Source organism: Trichomonas vaginalis, chromosome II, assembly GCF_026262505.1.
Source record: "Trichomonas vaginalis G3 chromosome II, whole genome shotgun sequence".
NCBI lineage: Eukaryota > Parabasalia > Trichomonadida > Trichomonadidae > Trichomonas > Trichomonas vaginalis.
The window spans coordinates 8547630-8567143 of NC_067204.1; the positions used below are offsets into that span (position 1 = coordinate 8547630).

At 31.9% G+C, this 19514-nt stretch overlaps 8 protein-coding genes across 8 annotated transcripts; 3 read left to right on the forward strand and 5 right to left on the reverse strand.

Annotated features, from left to right (window-relative positions):
• Positions 1-773: 773 nt before the first annotated feature.
• Positions 774-1639, reverse strand: TVAGG3_0508440 (uncharacterized protein; the record flags this gene model as incomplete). Its single annotated transcript, XM_001583378.1, has 1 exon — positions 911-1639. One exon carries the CDS (start codon positions 1637-1639, stop codon positions 911-913), a length of 729 nt encoding a protein of 242 aa, XP_001583428.1.
• A 1446-nt stretch (positions 1640-3085) lies between these two features.
• On the forward strand, positions 3086-3982 carry TVAGG3_0508450 (protein ubiquitination; the record flags this gene model as incomplete). Its single annotated transcript, XM_001583379.1, has 1 exon — positions 3086-3982. The coding sequence occupies one exon, from the start codon at positions 3086-3088 to the stop codon at positions 3980-3982; it is 897 nt and encodes a 298-aa protein (XP_001583429.1).
• A 1130-nt stretch (positions 3983-5112) lies between these two features.
• TVAGG3_0508460 (protein kinase protein) lies at positions 5113-7791 on the reverse strand (the record flags this gene model as incomplete). The annotated part of the gene is made up of 1 exon (XM_001583380.1): positions 5167-7758. The coding sequence occupies one exon, from the start codon at positions 7756-7758 to the stop codon at positions 5167-5169; it is 2592 nt and encodes an 863-aa protein (XP_001583430.1).
• Positions 7792-8541: 750 nt separating this feature from the next.
• TVAGG3_0508470 (uncharacterized protein) lies at positions 8542-8967 on the forward strand (the record flags this gene model as incomplete). Its single annotated transcript, XM_001583381.1, has 1 exon — positions 8542-8967. The coding sequence occupies one exon, from the start codon at positions 8542-8544 to the stop codon at positions 8965-8967; it is 426 nt and encodes a 141-aa protein (XP_001583431.1).
• Positions 8968-10246: 1279 nt separating this feature from the next.
• Positions 10247-14407, reverse strand: TVAGG3_0508480 (UDP-glucose:glycoprotein glucosyltransferase family; the record flags this gene model as incomplete). The annotated part of the gene is made up of 1 exon (XM_001583382.1): positions 10266-14402. One exon carries the CDS (start codon positions 14400-14402, stop codon positions 10266-10268), a length of 4137 nt encoding a protein of 1378 aa, XP_001583432.1.
• Positions 14408-14512: 105 nt separating this feature from the next.
• TVAGG3_0508490 (Chain E 40s Ribosomal Protein S4) lies at positions 14513-15333 on the forward strand (the record flags this gene model as incomplete). The annotated part of the gene is made up of 1 exon (XM_001583383.2): positions 14533-15300. One exon carries the CDS (start codon positions 14533-14535, stop codon positions 15298-15300), a length of 768 nt encoding a protein of 255 aa, XP_001583433.1.
• A 79-nt stretch (positions 15334-15412) lies between these two features.
• TVAGG3_0508500 (RRM1 RBM26 like domain-containing protein) lies at positions 15413-16296 on the reverse strand (the record flags this gene model as incomplete). Its single annotated transcript, XM_001583384.1, has 1 exon — positions 15689-16279. One exon carries the CDS (start codon positions 16277-16279, stop codon positions 15689-15691), a length of 591 nt encoding a protein of 196 aa, XP_001583434.1.
• Positions 16297-16513: 217 nt separating this feature from the next.
• TVAGG3_0508510 (ankyrin repeat-containing protein DDB G0279043 family) lies at positions 16514-18763 on the reverse strand (the record flags this gene model as incomplete). The annotated part of the gene is made up of 1 exon (XM_001583385.1): positions 16514-18763. The coding sequence occupies one exon, from the start codon at positions 18761-18763 to the stop codon at positions 16514-16516; it is 2250 nt and encodes a 749-aa protein (XP_001583435.1).
• Between the last annotated feature and the right edge of the window lie 751 nt (positions 18764-19514).

Sequence of the window (19514 nt, forward strand, 5' to 3'; positions counted from 1 at the left end):
GTTTGCAATTTGCAAACAACTTCTTCAGATCTATGGCCCGAGGCTTGAAATAGATGCCATTACAATTTCTCAAAAACAATTTAAATATGATCACACAAATGAAAATTATCAAATTATTGGTCATTATTTACAAATCCAGGGGATTATCTACAAATTGATTTCAAGAAGCCGTACTTAATCCAAGGAATGATAATGCGAGGAACAAATACCGGCACTGGATATAGATGGAGTAAACGTAGGCCATCATATTCCTTAGATTTTTCGGAAGATGGAACTAATTATTCAACATTATTTCAAGAATATAATTCAACACGAATATCAGATACTATTCAAATCGCTGAATATACATTTGATAAGCCAAGATACTTCCGATTTTTTCGTCTTCGATCTTTAGATCTTGCCGATGGTGCAAATAATCACGGATTATATATTTCATGGCTTGATTTCTATCCTTTTATTGACAAAAAATGCTCGAATATTGCTTGCCCTTATAGACCTTCAATTTTTAAAATTCTTTTTATTATATTATTTAATATTGAGTCTTAAATGCAAACCATTTTAATTCAACTTTATTCTTATTTTTGGACTTAATGAATAATAATATTTTTTTTCACAAGTTCTAATGCTTGATACTCATTGACATTCATTATTTGCTATTATTATAATGCTTTAGCCTATTATCATATGCAGTATATAGTTTTTGAGATAATCATTTGAAACTGAAAGAGATAGTTTCATACTTTCTGTTGTTAAAACTAGTTCCCCAAATGCTTGTCATATAAGCTGTCTATATTTTATTCTATGTTTTATAAAATTTTCTAATTAATCTATATTTTTATTAAATTAACAAACAACAATATAATTCACGGATGTGGCAAATAAGAACATCATTTTTTTTTAATTTGCAAAATTATTTTTTGGAATCTTCGTCAAATAGTTTTGCAAAAGGAAATGGTATCTGAAGTTCATTAACAGGTTTCTTTTGTTCATCAAGAATGTTAGAATATTCGTGTTGAAACAGTTCACGATCTTTTATCATCTTTGCTAGCATTTTCTGCTTGTTTATAACATGGCTTGATAAAGATTGCATCCTACGCCTTTGAGCGTCAACCTTTTCTTGAACAATTCCAGGATCTGCTTCAGGCACTGGAATCTTCGGTAAATCGTGCTGTTTAGCGATAAAATCTATTGCACTTTTGAATGGTGAATGAAATGTAGAGTTTGAATGAGAGCTATGCTCATATGTAATTCGATCTTGATAAATCCAAAGTAATCTTTGGTGTTCTTGACGTGATTCTGAAAGAACTTCCATTTTTTCGTGAGTAAAATCGTTTGGAGCTTCATCAAGTAAATTTTTAGGTACTGTTGGCGTAAAATAATAATTGTATTTGCTACAAGAATGCAATGGCAAGTCAAATTTCTGTAACTTTGTTTCTAAGGCCGGAAAATCTGCCGATAGTATTGGTTTAAATACTTCTCCTGGTGAATCTTCCAACTTATTAAGTATTTTATCTGCTTCAACAGATTTTACAACTTCGTATTTGTCAGGAAATGATCCTTTTAGTGTGTTAACTAAGCTTGTGATTCTCTCACCGCATTTTTTATTGACAAATTCGATACTCATGGGTTTTTCACTCATTTTTGACAAAACGATTATTTCTCATTCAAATAATAAAAATCAAAATCTTCGTAGATTTTATGAACATTCTAACCATGAAAAATGTATTCAATTGATTTAATAATGTTATCATGATAGAATTTACATTTAAAAGGTGAATTTAATATCAATTTATGAAAAATTAAAAATATGATCAATACATATAATAATTTTCTTGCAAAAAACATCAAGAATACCCTATTTGTTTTTTATGGTTTCTATTAGAGGAATGCATTTCAAAATAACTTCTTATTCATAAATGAAAAAAAAACTTTATTTTAGTCTTCAGAGCTAATCTTTAAAAAGATGTAAGGATGCCGACTTGGCAATTCTGAGGTCATTTTGGCAATTCTTAAAAAATTCCCGGCGAAATTGGCGCCCTTCGGACGCCAATTTCGCCCAATAAGATACACATATCATAGTTATATGTATTTAGTTTTAGAACCTATTTTTTTTCTCCTTTTTCTTCATTTTATTTTTAATTTTTTTGTATTTTAATTTTTTTGTGAAAAATAATTCACTCTCTGTTCATTTTGATGAGAGTCCTCTGCTATATTTTGTGAGCAGTTAAAAAAATATTTTAAAAAATTATTGGAAATATAATAACAGAAATGCATTATATTATTGAGAATTGAACATTAGTTCAACAAATGTATAGTATTCACAAAAGAACTCCACAAAACAGTTCAAATGATTAATATTATTCCAAAATAATCAAAAATTTACATAATAATTCATGTAAGAAGGCCATCTCAGACGTGAGAAAGAATTAGGCTTAAATTCGTGTTGACTAAACGAAACAATAAGTATAAATATTTTGCATTTTTAATAAATGAGCCTGATTTGATTTTACGTGTAGTTAAATATGTTTCAGTGTCATTGTTTCAGCTTTCTTGAAGCTTATGGCAATTGGGCAATTCTCAATAACGTACAATTGCCAAGAAAGTTTAAGGTTTGGCAATTCACTCAAATCGCTGCGAAAAAAATAACGTACAATTGCCAAAACCAAAATTGCCTTGGCAATTGTACGTTATTTTAAAAAGAGTTTACATTGAGTATCTCTAGTTTCACTATAACATAATACACAACATCACAAAAAACATAAATCCTTCGGTAAAAATATCAAATGATTCAATTTCAAATATCAAATTTCTAAAAATCATTAATAATGCCACCATTTTATTTCAAAAATATATAGAAACTAAAATATAGCATTCTTTTGCTTCTTTCAGACTTAAATAATGCAAAATTTACTAATTTTTTTGAAAACTTCGCTCATCCAAGAATTGCCAAGCTTGGCAATTCGTGATGAACAAAATTTGCGCTTTTGGCAGTTCCGACATCCTTAAAAGATGAAATCTGATATTTAAGGTTAATTATTGAAATATTTTTTCCCCTGATCAGAAAACCGACTATATATTTTCTGTTATGGAAGAACTTTTTTTGGAACCAAAGCCAATTGAAGTGTTTGAATATCCTAATCAAGTTTCAAAAATTATTTGGGATATAAATCCTAGCAATCTTGCAGAATCCTCATCACAAATAGTAAATCTAATTACTGGCAAAAAAATCTCGATTCAAATGGTACTTTTCTTAATTGATAATATATCAACTCTCCGAGTCAAGTATATTTCTTCATATACAGGACTTTATCAAAGAATTTTAAATGAATTTTCATGCATAGTCAAACCAATGAATGGAAAATTAGCAACATTATTATTCAATAAAGGATTCAAATTTGATAACTTCAAACCTCAAATGAATGAAGAAGAAATAATCAACTTATATGATAAAGAATCACCTTTATACTACATTGCTTGGGACAAGATTGATGAGCTTAAAACCAAATTTCCTACACTCGAAATAAACCCAGAAAATGCCAATATAATCACACCACTTGATTGCGCTTGCAAATTTGGATCTGAACTGTGCTTTAACTACTTGAGGAATGAAGGTGCCATATATACTGAAGAATCTGCAAAATATGCTCTGCAAGCAGGAAATCAAAACATATTTTCTCAAATGGTTGACGATAGTCAATCATTTGATAATATGATTAACATAGCATTAATTTATCGAAATTACGAAATTGCTGAATATCTTCAAATAAATTTTAAACAAGATCATGAATCAATTGCTGAATATATGTATTATGGAGTCTTTGAAGTAGCTTCTTTTTTATTTAATCATGAATTCGATATTAATAAGATCTTCAGAGTTTTATTACAAATCATATCATTCTTGGCTTTACAACATTCTCTTTCTTTTTGTATAGTTCTCTTGCTTTACATATTCATCATTGCCTTATCGCATTATTTATATTAATTTTACTGACGATTTCAAAATTATTTAATTTTTCGTGAAATCAGCATAAAACTATTACAAAATAAAAATGCATTAATATTTATCTTTTAAATTTTTTTCCAAAGCTTTTTTTGCAAATTTTTTATTTCCCAAATATCTATTTTTCCTGATCTAATATATTCAACCATTCACTGAATAGAATATAATTATATTCATAATTTTCATTTTGCATGAAATCTCAACAAATCAATGGAAAATTTTCTTGTCAAATTCTTTATTTTCGACATTTTACAGTAACAATACGTTTATGAAATACATATATGTTGATATCCAAAACTCTTCTTGTTTAAATTCAGGTATTCGAATCTTTCATTAGTTTGCTACCTCCAAATAAAGCAAATAGCATTTGTCTCAACTAGGAACATATGTTGTATTGCAATTCCATGGAAAAACCAAAAAATTTACTTTATTGGATTTCTTTGAATTTGATTTTATTTACAAATCCAATTCTGACTATACACAAAATCTATCAATGCATAAGAAATAATAAATTTAGGGTAAAATCTGGATATTAAGTATGCGCATGAAAATTTTTGATTTCATTACTTAAATATCTAATAAAATGGCCAAATAAAACTTAGATTAACTAAAACAAGCTGTTTACACGGGATATGCTAATGCAAAATGGCTAAAAAAACCTTAATCATTGCAAACAACTTATTTCAAATTTTCTAGATCCTCCACACTAAATTTTAGAGTAGAATACATATATTTACCAGATAATTGGAGACAAAATGTTCCACATAAATTTATAATATCTATCTATAATCCATAGAGCGTGGAACATTTTATTTCCAACATTCCATAAGGGAGCACTGCATAAGTTTACAACTATTCAATTTTTTTGCACTTAAATATACTTTTTTCTCTGAAAAGAATTGATATTTATATGAATAAACATAATTCTAGCATATACTCATCATACTCTATCTTTTCACTGTTCCAAAATATCTCAGGAAGAAGACTCAGGGGGTATAATCATACATTTTTGTAAACTAAGCAACTCGAACCAATTTGAAACGCTTTATTTTTTACCTAGAAGATTTCACTCCAAACAGGACCCTTAAAAAACTACCTTTATTATAAAACCTTTTATTTTTACAACAAACAAATAAACATATATATTTAAAATATATAAAACAAAGTTAACTTAGATTTGCAATTGCGGTGCGACTTATTTCACCGTAATTTTGGTCAGAAGACAATTTCTGGAAGAAGACTTGCAAGTTCTTCATCTTCATCACTGGTTTCATTTCTATTATTGCAGACAAATTCATCAAAACTCTCGCGCAAAGACCAATAATTGGTGGAAATTGTTTCATCATGTGAATGATCGAATCAACAACAATGTCAGGGTCAGGAATCTTTATCAATTTAGCAGAGTATTCAAGCAATAAACATGCAGATGTGGCTGATTCCATGTCTGTCAATTTTGACAAATTTGACACAAATTTTGAGAGAAAATTGTTCTTCTGAAATTGTGTCAAAATTTTTGCATCAGCTTTCATGTTTATTATGAGGAAATATAAGGAACCCAGTATCCAATTATCAGGATGACTTGCGAGGAATGAGAATAACAATCCCAATAATGAATTTTGCAAGAAAGGAACTCGCATTTTCGGATGTAAAAATCCAAACATCGCCAATCTCAGTGTTCCTCCAGCATTTGGCAATCCTTTGATGAACCACGTTGAATTAACACTCAGTCTTGTTGCTGTTTCTGGGAATCTTGTCACATATTCCATCAAAAGAGACAAAGATTTTGAAGATGACTCAGAACAATTAAGGAGAATGTTGAAAATGTTGGGTATTTGGAATATATTGTCTTGCAATCTGATCAAAAGACCCGTAATTCCATTTTGCGCCGCTGGATTTTTGGAATGAAGCTCCATTAACTGGAAATCAAGAGGGAATAAGCCATCGTAGAGGTAGGAAAGGCCTGTATAGGCTATTCCAACCATTTTCATTTTCTCACTTCTCAGATAATGCATCAAATAATTTTTCAATGTTGGTAAATGGATATTTTGCTCTTGTTCTGAGATCTGTAGTACGTAGAACAAGAAAGAAATATAATTACTTGCACATGGAAGGTTGAAAAACATTGGACCATTCAAAACAAAAACAGAAAAAATTTTTGTCACTTTTGTGAAGTTTCCGTTGAGTTTTGAGAACAAAGCAGATACTGCGTTTAATGTTCCTTCAGGGTTGACCTTCTGCAAGTAGAAATTGACCCAATCCGCATACTGGTCAGTGACAATTTCGAATCCTCGCGATAAAAATATGGCGAAAATGTTGAAAGAATGACTTACGATCAAAGGAGACTTCATAGGGAGGTTCGCAATCAAGTTCTTTTCATTCATAAACTTGATAAACTTGTCATTTGTCGTCATTCCTTCACAATACGCGACTTGGATATGGGAAGTGAGGTATTCGGACTGGGAATTCTGCATAATAGGGAATGTGGTACTCACAAATGGAAGTATTTCGTTGTCTTGGATAGTTGTTGAAATTTCATGTAAATGCTCGAAAAATTGTGGATTTGCTGGGTCTTTCAAGATGTTAATGTTAAGTCTGTTCTTTGGTTGTACTGAAATCTCTGGTTTTGGAGTTGAAACAACTTCTTCAGAATTTTGCTTATTATTATCAGATTCTTCTTTGTTTTCGGGCTTGTCATCATCATCCTTTGATTTCTTCTTCTTTTTATCTGAGTCTTCTGTGTTAAATTGCTCAGGATGAGCAATAACATCAGCATAAGTTTTTTGAACGTAATTTATCGTAGAATTTAAGTCGCATCGTTGTTTTGGCTTATGAGGATGACGTCTGAGTGCGTTAAGTTGTTTTGCGAGAACTTTCATTTTATGTTTGTCATATCCTTCGAATCCGACCTTTCCTTCAGCAAACATTTTGTAGATTTGACCAAATGATGGACGATTGTCGGGATTAAAGTCCCAACATCTCTCAATTAATTCTCTCATTTTTTCTGGAGTTTTATTTGAAAATTTTGGCCTGACATGGCCATCTTTGAGAATTGCTTTCATTGATTCTCGAGTTTCTCCGTCATAAGCATGCTTTTTCTCTGACATTTCGTATAAAATGATGCCATATGAAAATACATCAGCGTAAGTATCGTAAAATTTCGAATTGTATAGTTCAGGAGCCATATAAGCAAGAGTTCCACACCTTCTAGTCATCGGATGTTCAAAATCAATAATTCCAGCTATACCAAAATCACAAATAATTGGCATGAACTTTTCATCAATTAAAACGTTACCTGGCTTGATATCTCGATGTACAATATTTTGCTTTTGGCACTTGTGAAGGCCTCTTGCCATTTGCATTGCGACCATTGTAAGATGATTCGGTTGCATTGAGTTAAAGAACTTCATTCCTGGATACACATAGTCTTGTAATGATCCATTCTTTTGATATTGAGTAATTATACAAAACGGTTTCTTAACTGTGAATCCCATTAATCTAATAACGCTTTCATCTTGACAGCAAGCGGTCATAAATATCTCCTGAATGTATAGCCTTTGGAGTTTGGCATCAAAAGTTGTTGCAAATAACTTCTTTACAGCACATTCTTTCTTTGATTTTTTGTCAACTGCGTGCCAGACTTCGCCAAAACCACCTTTTCCGAGTATACTGTCGCAATCATAATCAGATTCTTCGCGGACATACTCTGGAAGAGCTTTAACAAGCTCTAAGATGTTAGCAGGCATGTCGCTAGGAATCATTTCTTTTTTATAATTTTCAATTATGAAAAAAACATGCAATGAGAAATAATCATCGACAGAAGATCAACAAATTCGATGATTTTAAATTCGATTCAAAAAGGATGACTCAAAATTTATTTTGAAAGATAAATTTAGCTCACATGATAAAGATAAACAAAAATCTTCTTTGAAAAATTTAACGGAATCGTTAGGAATGCTAAAGAAAATTGAGGGATGATTCAATTTTACATACATGAAATTCACTTTCAAAATAATACAAGAAATCGCTTAATGGTAATTATCACATTTAACTTCATTTTGATTTTATGATGAATTTTTTTAGGATAGGAATGCTGGAATTTCATTTCTACAAAGACAAATATTCAAAAATTTTAGGAAGACAACACATGGCTTAAACAAAAATTTCTTGATCAAAACCTTAAACAAAGGAGTTTCCACTGAGAGCCCGCTGATCAAGATTTCTCAAAATTAGTCCATCCGATGTTCATTTTTTATTGAAATAATATGTTTAAATATGATTAAGAGTCTATATCTTCATTATTGAAAAAAGTCAACAACATTAGATATTTGAATACTTTTTTCGAAAATTTGCGCATTAGATGGCAATATATCATTGATTATATATTTCATAATATTGGTCGCCAATTCTTTGTTGTTATACCATTTTTAAAGCAAAAAGATAAAATTTGAATAGTTGTAAACTATAGCGGTGAGCCATTTTTTTTTCTGACTTAGTGATTTAATTTGTTTGACAGATTTCTTTCTTAGTCTATACTTTGAATAATGAGAGGAAAGATGCTGCGTATTATCTGGGATTTTGAAAACTCCTCAGCAGAAATCTATGAGTGCAACGAAAAAGGTCTTCTTGTTTTAGAAAAGAAACCCCCAAGAAAACGCCATGAAATGGAAAGAGATAGAAATCGCTTCGGTTTTTATTCTTCGTCTTCATCCCCGTTAACTGGTTATCCGATTTCAGAAAATAAGAAGTTTCCTATTCCTATTATTTCTTCCATAAAAGATAATAAAACATTCAAAGATGAAAATAAAACATCGAAAGATGAACGACAAGCAGATTTATTCACTTGTAATCTCGAAAGTCTTAAATTAAAAGTTGAAGGTGAAACATGGTCATGCACAAACGAACAACTTAATGAATCATTATTCACAGACGACGATTATTGTTTCACTGATATTCAACAATGTTTTTAATACATTTTTCGAGGGCTTTGAAAGTTTATAAAATTGTTTAAACTATTATATGATAGATGAAAATGGATGATTTGCTTGCTTTTATTATCGCGGATTTATGTTATTAAGCTACAAACTCTATGCATAAATATATTAATTTTAATTTCGAATGTTCAATCATTTCTATTCTAACAATAGAAGATTTTTTATTCATTACAAATAACTATTTATGATATAAATGCATTTTTATTTTTTTGTATTTTGTTTAATCTTATTTCTAATGAATCAGATAAAGGATTCCAAATAGCTAATTGATATATGTCATAATTTATTGTTTGAGTTATCATTAACATGGACAAACCAAGCCCATTAATTTTGAACAATAGCATAGTTATAAAAAAAAAACTAGCAATTGCTACTACACTCGTTTTATACACAATTCAATTTTTTTCCACTGTTTAAATTTTTTTTCCCACATTTCAATTTTTTTTCCACAATTTGAAAAATCCAAGATATAATTCGAAGTGATATTGGGCAAAAATAATTAAGGCAATATCAGATACTGTAGCTTTGAAATGTTATGTCATAGTTTGAAACGATATTATCATATTTTCATCTAATAATTAAGATGGAGCTGAAACAAATCAATATTTTTCATTTCTTAAATGCATAATGCTATTTTTTTAAAAATCAATAGCCTATTTTCGATAAGAATATTTTTGAAATTTTTATTTTATCGATAAAATATCGAAATTGGGAAATACAATAGCATCGAATTTTCAAATTTAAGGTCTCAGTAAGCTCCAGTTTTAAGGAAACGGATACTTTAAAATTTAAGAAATAAAAACATATATATTATATATAGGAAAAAAATTGGGAGCATTTAAGAAAGTATGATTGAAATTCTATTTCAATCAACTTGAAAACGAAATTGTGGCAAACATAATTCTTAGCTCTCAAAAATAACGGCTTTGAAATTTTTCATAGAATTGACTTACCTTGACTCTGGGAGGTAAAATTGTCAATTTTCTTATCAATTTTAATTGATTTTATTTCGAAACAAGATATGATCAAATGAGAGGTTATGCTAAATATTCAAAAAGTGACTCTCAAAAAAATTTGTCCCTCTCAGAAAATCTCCTGTTTCCACCTCAGAAAATATGCAGTTTCCACTTTCAGAAATGGAACGCATAACATACTCATAGGAAATGTTAATATTAAGTAATAAATGATAGTCAAAATAACACTAAATTAACACTTCAACAAGTCAATCAATAAATAAAATATAAATTAAAAAAAATTAAAAAAATTATAATTTTTTACAATTCATCATCATCTTCTACGCCAGCTTTCTTCTTCTTTTCTTGCTGAGCAGCAAGCTTTTTCGCACGTACTTCTGCTATAGCTTTTTGTACCTTTTCTGTATGTTCTTGTCTTATTTTCTTCAAATCATAAGAACAGAAATAATCAGGGTCATCGATATGTTTGACTTCATCATCCAAAAGTGGCCATTCTTCGATGAACTTCTTGGCCATGTCAACTTTTGACATTTTTGTCTTTGGATTATTTGCCAAATCGATGATTATTGCCTTATCCTTTTCTTTCTCAGAGCACCAAGTGCAGCACCACAAATATTTCTTTGGCAAACTCATTATAGGAACTTCATCTTGAGCATCATTTGGCAAATCTTGATCCAAGTTTGCCAAAGATTTTGTATTTCCTACAATTTGTGAGTAGTGTTTTCTCAGTTTATCACCACCTCCCATTCTTCTGAACCTGTCCAAATCAACAACAAACATAGCAGAAATATGGTATTTCTTGCCTCTCAAGTGGTTCTTCCAATATCCTGTTGTCCAGAAATGATATTTCTTCATTTCTTTTCGACTCATTCCCATAGGAACAAATCCATAAGGACATCCTTTCAAGTCTATCTTCATTAGTTCACTTAAATCTCCTCTTACAACTGCATCGGCATCGATATAAATCATTCGAGAAATGTTCATAGGGAACAAAGCATCGAAGAACAAAATTTTATTTCCCCAAATGATTCTTTGTCTTTCGCTTTGATGGACAACGAAACTTGGCCAGTTGTATTCAACAAAACTGTACTTGAAGTTGTATTTCTTCGCAAATTTCGGTAAATCGTTCATAAACTGCGAAGAAATGAAGTTCTTCAAGAACCAGAAATGTATTGGATTCTTTGTGTTTTTAATTGCAGAAATCATCATGATTTTGACTAAATGTTCATACAAATAACCAGAAACAACTGCGAAAACATTCACTGTTTCTGTATCATTTGACATTGACAATTTCAAGTTCTTAGGAAGTTCGTAAATAGTATATCTACTCATTCCATCATTGTGATTAACTCTCATTGTCATCCACGGAGGAACGAAACTAGAAATAGAGAATTGGTTGCGAGAACTGATGTTATAAACAGTTCTCGATGGTCCTTCTCCAAGAGATATTTCCCAGATACCTGGTTGTGTCTTCAATTGGAAATATCCCATTGTTTTGATGGACAAAGAATCATGGAAACCCTTCTTATCCATATCCAAAGTAATTCTCAATCCATGGACAGGAATATACTGTTCATCCAATGCTGATCCTTCCAACAGAATCGATGTCAATCTGTAACTGGAACATGTTGTTCCTGGATTAACTTCTCTCGGTCTAAAGTTATCTAAATCGAAAGGAGCTGAAACAGGTTCAACCATCCAATTATAAGGAGGATGTGGCATCAATGAATAAACAGTTTGCGATTCAAATCTGTCGAATTGTATTGAATCATCGTATAAAAGGAATCTATGATAAGCTCTTAAATTAGGAGGGAATTGGTCGATGTCTTTCGTTGGGAAGTTGATCATGATTTTCACATCGAAAGCCTTTGAATTCCTGAGAAATTGGACAATGGGAGCAATGGCTTGGAAAGGCAATTCGAAGGGGTTTAACATGATGGCGTAATGAACGAAAGAATCAGGGTTATCATAGTTCATAACTGCAGGATTTGATGGTTTGAAAACTCTGTTATCTGATGGATATCTTGAGATTCTTGTGTGACTTGCCATACCGTAAATCAAAGAGAAATAAAAGGCAAGTTGTGAATGGAATTCAGTGTTTACATCATCCACTTGATTTCCAAGCATTTCGTAGTTCAAAGCAACATCTTCACTGAAATAACTTTGTATCATCGAAACAGAATAATGATATTCCCATTTGATCAAAACATTGAAGTCTTCGAGATGCCAATTAAAGATCATTCTCGATTTCATTCTCAACACTCTTCCATTCATTACAACTGTTACTTCATCAGGCTGCAACTTCAAAAGATCTTGGACAAAAGGAGGAGGCATAGAATTCCTTATAATGTTTGATGTTGTTGTTTCAGAGAAAAATGCCAATCTCGTGTTCTGAGGGATTCCTTGTTTCAGCCATTCCTCTGTTTGGAATGCAATGTGCTTGGATTCTAAACTTCCTGTCAATTCTTCGCCAACGAAAACCCATATCGTATTGAACTTCACTTTTTGTGGTTCTTGGTTGTATCTGATTTTCTTCGACCATTCCATGAATTCTCGCTGGAAATAGAAGGATTGGCTGATCAAAGGAATGAACTCGCATGGCGATTTGTCGGTGTGTTGTATCAATGGATTGTACCTGTTGAAAACATCATCACCTGTCAAAATTCCTGAAACGGTTTCTATCGATGAATTTTTCAGAATTTTTTCTGCCATCTTTTTACGGAGTCTTTTTAGAGAATCTCGCATGAACTGGACGATGTTTTCTTCTTGGCTTTCTCCTGGATAGAATCTGCCATTGAATAAACAGCCTTGTTCATGGATACCGAGTCTTTCTTGGAAATTCTTCATCTTTTTCAGGTATTTCTTCTCTCTACTCTGCGCATCGAACTTATCGAAGTCAGTAAGTGTCTTCTTCTTGCCCATTTTGGCTAAAGCGGCATTGAAATGTGCAATTCTTGGTTCATCTTCTTCATCTACCATTTCTTTAGCGGCGTCGAGAAGGAATTGATGGGCTTGTCTGAATCCATGGCGTAGTCTGATATGTGACCATGCGTTCATGACTCTTTTTGACAACTTATTTGTTGATCTCGGCTGAACAAAGTATCCCCAGCGGATTGGAGCGCGAAGACGGGTCTGGTTGTCCATGAATTTCAATGTTTTCATGTCGTATGGGTTCAACGGGTCAATAAAGAAGACGGCGTTGAAGATGTTTCGCTTAATATTCTGGGGATTGGTCGTTCTGAGGCTGGAAAGGTCCGTTGTCCAGTTCTCGTAGATCTTACCTGTCTCAATATCGTTTAAATTGAAGATAAAGTCACTTTGGTAGTCGACAATTACTCTTTTTGGCGGTCGAGTGCGTTGTATCAAGGAAAGACTCTTGTTATGGGCTTCAGGAGTCAAAGTAAAGTATTCTCGTAACATCTGTGCTATTCTAAGTTCATCAAGTGACGCTTGTAAAATATGATATACGTCTGGATTGAGAACTACGCGGTTATTTACGTAAATTGCAGAAGCACCTGATATAATGTTCTCTAATCTGTCGAAAATCTTGTCGCGAAGTGATTTTGCGGCTGGAATTCTTGAGATATTATCAGCATATAACGGGAAATTCTCGCAAACTTCAAGTAACGACTTGAAAGGATCATCAGTAGTCTTAACGAATTGTATTAATTGGGTTGCCAAGTCCATTGCTTTAGGAACATTTGGTCCAGGAACAATTTTCTTGTTAATGAAGAGCTCTGTGTCTGGCGTCTCTTCACCATGGATAATGTTTTCGTCTGACTCCTTAGAATATGTCATTGTATAGTTGAAAGGACGCATTTCGAATCCATATCCGCGGAATTTAACTGGAGTAGTGGTAAATTCGCCTACTGGACGGTAAATAAAGCTGACGCTTTCTTCCTGATCTTCGAGAAACTGTATCCAACTGAATAATGCTGAATCATTGATCAGAGAATACAAAATAATTGTGTCACGTAAGTTTCCATTACGTGGTTCGTATGAGTAGACTAAAGGACGACTTTTTGGAGATTCTTCAATTGCATTTTTGAGATCTTCTTGAGTATAATATAATTTATCAGCGTAAAAAGCGGCTAATTTGTTCATATCTTTAGTATGATTTCGGAGTATTTCACGAAACATCTCGATTCTTGGACTATAAGCTCTTGTGAGCAAAGATAATTCAAGTAATGCTCGAAGTTCTTCTGTTAAAAAGTTTAAAGCATAATTTTTGATTTCTTCGATGGTTTCTGGGTATTTTTCAACTTTCTGGAGGCCATTAATGAAAGTCCAATACGCTTCTCCGTTTGCATCAGCAATAAATGCTGCAGCTTCGGCAAGAATTGGAGTATCTGGCCAAGAACCATCAAGAGTAACATTTACTTGCCTATCTTTTAATAAAGAAGAGGAAGTAAATAAAAAGAAAAATGCTAAAATCATCTTTGGTTTCGGTTTTTTTGTCAAAAATTTAATAAAATTAAGAAGACTGTCAAATTTTATAGTTTACATTGACAGATAATAAATTGAATGAAAATTAATCGTCGTGGCTGGTCCTTTTTTGGAAAACTAAATGCCTCGCTGCCAACGCTTCCATCTTAAACGCCTTACAGCCCCACACCACTGGCTTCTTGCTAAGTCCGCTGGTAAGTTCGCTTCCCACCCATCCACAGGTCCACACAAACTCCGTGAATGCCTTCCAATCAACATCTTCCTTCGCGACCGCCTTAAATACGCTCTTACAGCTAAGGAAGCCGTCGCTATCGTCAAGCGCCGCCTCGTCAAGGTCGATGGCAAGGTTCGCACAAACTACCGTTATCCAACAGGTTTGATGGATGTCATCGAGCTCGGCAAGTCCAACGAACTCTTCCGTATCATCTACGACTGCAAGGGCCGTTTCTGCGTCCACCACATCGAAGCTAAGGAAGCCTCCTTCAAGCTTCTCCGTGTCAACCAGTTCAAGATTGGTGCCAAGGGTATCCCACACGTTGTTACACACGATGGCCGTACAATCTCCTATGTTGACCCATCCGTCCGCGTCCATGATGCTCTCAAGTTCAACATCAAGACAGGCGAAGTCGAGTCTGTTATCAAGTTCAAGGTTGGTGATGTTGCCATGGTTACAGCTGGTGGTAACGTCGGCCGTGTCGGAACAATCCAGAAGATCGAGAAGCAAATGGCTTCCTTCGATATCGTCCACCTTAAGGATACATCTGGCGCTGTCTTCGCCACACGTATCATGAACGTTTTCGTCATCGGTGAGAATGAACACCCACTCATCAGCCTTCCAGCTCGTGAGGGTGTCCGCCCATCCATCCTTGAGGGAATCAACCAGGAATAAACTAGATTTAGCATTACCGAACAGGTTTAGAATACTTGTTCTTATTAGAAAAAAAAACTTTTTAAATTTTTTTAAATTATAACAAAAAAATCTTTAATATATGTTATTAACAAACATTTTCTCTTTTATCTTTAGCGTTTTTATATAATTCATAATGGAATTTTTAACTTATTGAAAATTTATTAATTCAGAATTGGAAAACACTGAAACAGTAAGAGCAAGGTAATCTACTTGAACTAATATAGAACAGATCCTCAAGTAAAATTGATGTTTCTTTCTAATTTCGGTTTTTTATTTTAGATTTCCTTCATTTAATAGAAAATTGTATGTCGTAAATTAGTTTCATGTCTAGATCTGTGTATTTATAAATATTGAATTTAAAAAAATTCTATTTTGGAATTTGAATTTGAATTTGAGTTTCTTGAAGTTTTGAAAGTTTCTGTTCTAATTCTTGAAGCTGATTCGATATCTCTAATATGTGATTATAGAGTTTCTCATGTTCTTCGCCTTCCGCATTTTCCATTTTTGTCATTGATTGAAGACCTTCCTTGTAAAGGATTTCAATTTCATTTTTCAACTTTTCTATTTGTGTTTTCTCATCTGATTGCTGAATCTTGTAAATTGTTAACCGATTAAGAACTGATTTTGTAAGATCTGAATCAATTTTAGAGCAAACTTCTGCAGTTTCAGTTCTGATTCTTTTGTAATCAGAAAAGTTCCGTAAATCAGCTTTTGAAGAAAATGGTTTTGAATGAAACGAAATATTTACAAATCGATTGTTTGCATATGGCTCAGTAGAGCTTACTACTTTCTTTGCTTCATCCCGTGTATTGTAAATGATCTGAGCTGAAGTTTTATTTTCTGAAATGCTAATACCAACAATTCTACCGTATTTTGAGAAATGCTGGCATAGCTGTGGTATATTACATGCATCATGCGGTATATTATCAATGAAAATAACTTGACTTTCTTTGATCATAAAAAAGTGAAAAAAAATGACATTATTTTACTAGCTTGTGAATAAAAGAATAAGAACCGAACACTCGTTTTTGCATCATGTGAAATAAGGACTGTAGCAGTTTCTTTACTATAAAAATATGCTGCAATATAAAAGGGAGTGTCGACAATATTTTTTTCCCCAGTTTCATCTGTCTATATATGGTGATTATTAGAATCAAAATATATTTCAATAGATTATCGTATAATAATATGTTTAAATAAGACTTTTTCTGCATTCGTATTCATATTCATTTTCCAACCAATCCTTTTTCTTCTTTTTTGCAAATTTAAATCTGTTTAAATAACGAATGGCAGGAATTCCTTTACAATCAATTGAATTTAAATCTGCATCATAGCTAATTAGTGTGTCTACAATTTCATTATTATATAATTGAGCTGCATAATGAAGTGGTGTTTTATTTTCTTTATCTTTTGCATTTACATCTGCACCATTTCTAATTAGTTCGTCTACCATTACACGATTATTAAGATGAGTTGCATAATGAAGTGGTGTTTTATTTTCGTTATCTCTTGAATTTAAATCTGCACCATGATCTATCAGAAAGTCTACCATTCTTAAATTATTTTTGGCAACTGCAAGATGAAGAGATGTTTGACCATTCATATTCTTAGCATCAATATCTGCTTTAACCTCTACTGATAATAAAATGTCTGCTATTTTGTGATCGTCAAATAGCACCGCATAATGAAGAGGTGTATTTCCAAATAAATCATCTTTTGCATTGACATTTGCACCACCCAAAATTAACAGAGCTAAACATTCTATATGACAATTAAATACTGTATAGTGAAGAGCCGTATCTCCATAATTATTCTCTTTAGAGTTGACATCTGCACCATTTTCAATTAAGAAATATGTGATTTCTTGTAAATTTTTAACGATTGCAAGATAAAGAGGAGCTTGGCCACTTTCATCTTTTGCATTGATATCAGAGCCATGTGAAACTAGAAATTCAATTATTTCTATATTATTATTTTCAACAGCAAGGTGAAGACTAGTTTTGCTATCATTATCTTTTGCATTGATATCAGAGCCATGTGAAACTAGAAATTCAATTATTTCTATATTATTATTTTCAACAGCAAGATGAAGACTAGTTTTGCTATCATTGTCTTTTGCATTGATATCAGAGCCATGTGAAATTAGAAATTCAATTATTTCTATATTATTATTTTCAACAGCAAGATGAAGACTAGTTTTGCTATCATTATCTTTTGCATTGATATCAGAGCCATGTGAAATTAGAAGCTCTATTACTTCTTTATTATTGTCTTTAACTGCATAATGGAGACCAGTTTTATTTTCACGATCCCTAACATCAATATCAATACCAACCGAAATCAGATATCTAATTATTTTTTGGTCTCTCTTTTCAATTGCATAATGGATAATCGATTTGCCTTCATTATCTTTTGTATTCATATCTGCACCATGCGAAATAAGAACTTCGATTTTTTCTTTGCATTTATGCTCAGTAGCGCATAGAAGAATTGATTTACCTTCATTATCTTTTGCATCAACTTCAGCACCATGCGAAATAAGAAGTTCTAATATTTCTTTGCATTTATCTTCAGGAAAACAATAAAAATATGATTCTCCTCCATAACCTATCTCTTCATATTCGGCCGCGTAATGGAGAATTGATCTATTTTTATTATCTTTTGCATTAACATCAGCACCGTGTAGAATAAGAAACTTGGTAATTTCTATATCATCATACTTTGATAGATAATGAAGTGGTGTTTTATTGTCATTATCTTTTGAATTGACGTCTGAACCATGCAAAACAAGATATTTGATCAATTCAGTGTTATGAATTTTGGATGCTAAATGAAGGGCAGTTTCACCGCTTATATTTTTTGTATTGATATCAAAACCATGTAATAATAGTAACTCTATAATTTCCTTTTTAGAAATTCGTATTGCGTAAACAAAAACTGTTTCACTATTTAAATTTTTTGAATACATATCAACGCCATGTGAAAACAAATATTTACAAAGATTTTGATCATGAAATGATAGTGAATTAGCAAAGCAATGGTCGATATCATTTGTTTTATCCAAATATATATAAAATGCCTGAAGGTTTTTGTATTTAATACAATCTTCTAAATTGACTTCAATTCCGTATTCGTTCATCAAAAATGCTACAAAATCAATGTTGTGAGATATAATTGCATATTTCATACAATTTTCATTTGGTTCGAATTTTTTCAAGCATTCATTCATGATTTCTGGATTTCCACCTATAAATGATAGTTCAAGACATTCTATGGTGATTTCAGAATTGAATTTTGTTCTTAAAAACTTAAAACAATTGACTGCTCCATGATAACTACATAATTCAAGTAATAAATATGGTTGTTTAATATTTGGATAGAGATACGTATGCGTCCATTTACGCGGGAAGAAACAAGGAGGGATCTTCGTTAATTCAATCATTAAAATTTGTTTTTCATCAAAACCATCTATTTCAGTGATTGCAATAAATGATTTAATATCGTCATTTATAATTGCGTTGTAAATTGTGTTACTTTCAAAGATTTTAAATTCATTTGTAGTTGCTTCAGATAGATAGTAATAATCAAAATTGCGATATAATTCTACTCCATATTCTTCTTGAAATAAAAAATTAAACAAATTTGTCACATCTTTAACTTGTTTTATGTTATATTCGTCGCAAATCATTTTTGCCATCATTAAATACGACTTTAAATAACCAATGTTGAATTGTGTCATGTCTCCTATGCAAAAAATCATTGCCTCGGGTGAGAAAATGCGCGTTTCAAGCAATTTTGATTTGATAAATTGAAAAATCATATTGACATCGTTTTCACTACTTACTTTGAGCTGATACAGTGATTTAAATGCACAGATGTAATCTGCAAACAGATCAATAAACTCATTGTATTCACACCTATGAGTTCCATCTTTAGACATAATGAAGCTAAATTTGCCAACAATTTTTCCCCCTTGAAATTTTCAGAATATTTGTGATTTCTTGGCGAGAGCCAAAATTATATTTACAGGCAAACCTTTTGATGTAATACATGATTTTGGTAAATATTTTCAGAATTAAATTTTCACAAACAATTTGTGATATGTTTACAATAAAGCACAAATACTAAGAGATGAATGCCAATAATTATTTCTCAACAACTCTCAAGGTATGAGGAATTCTTTACATGTTCAT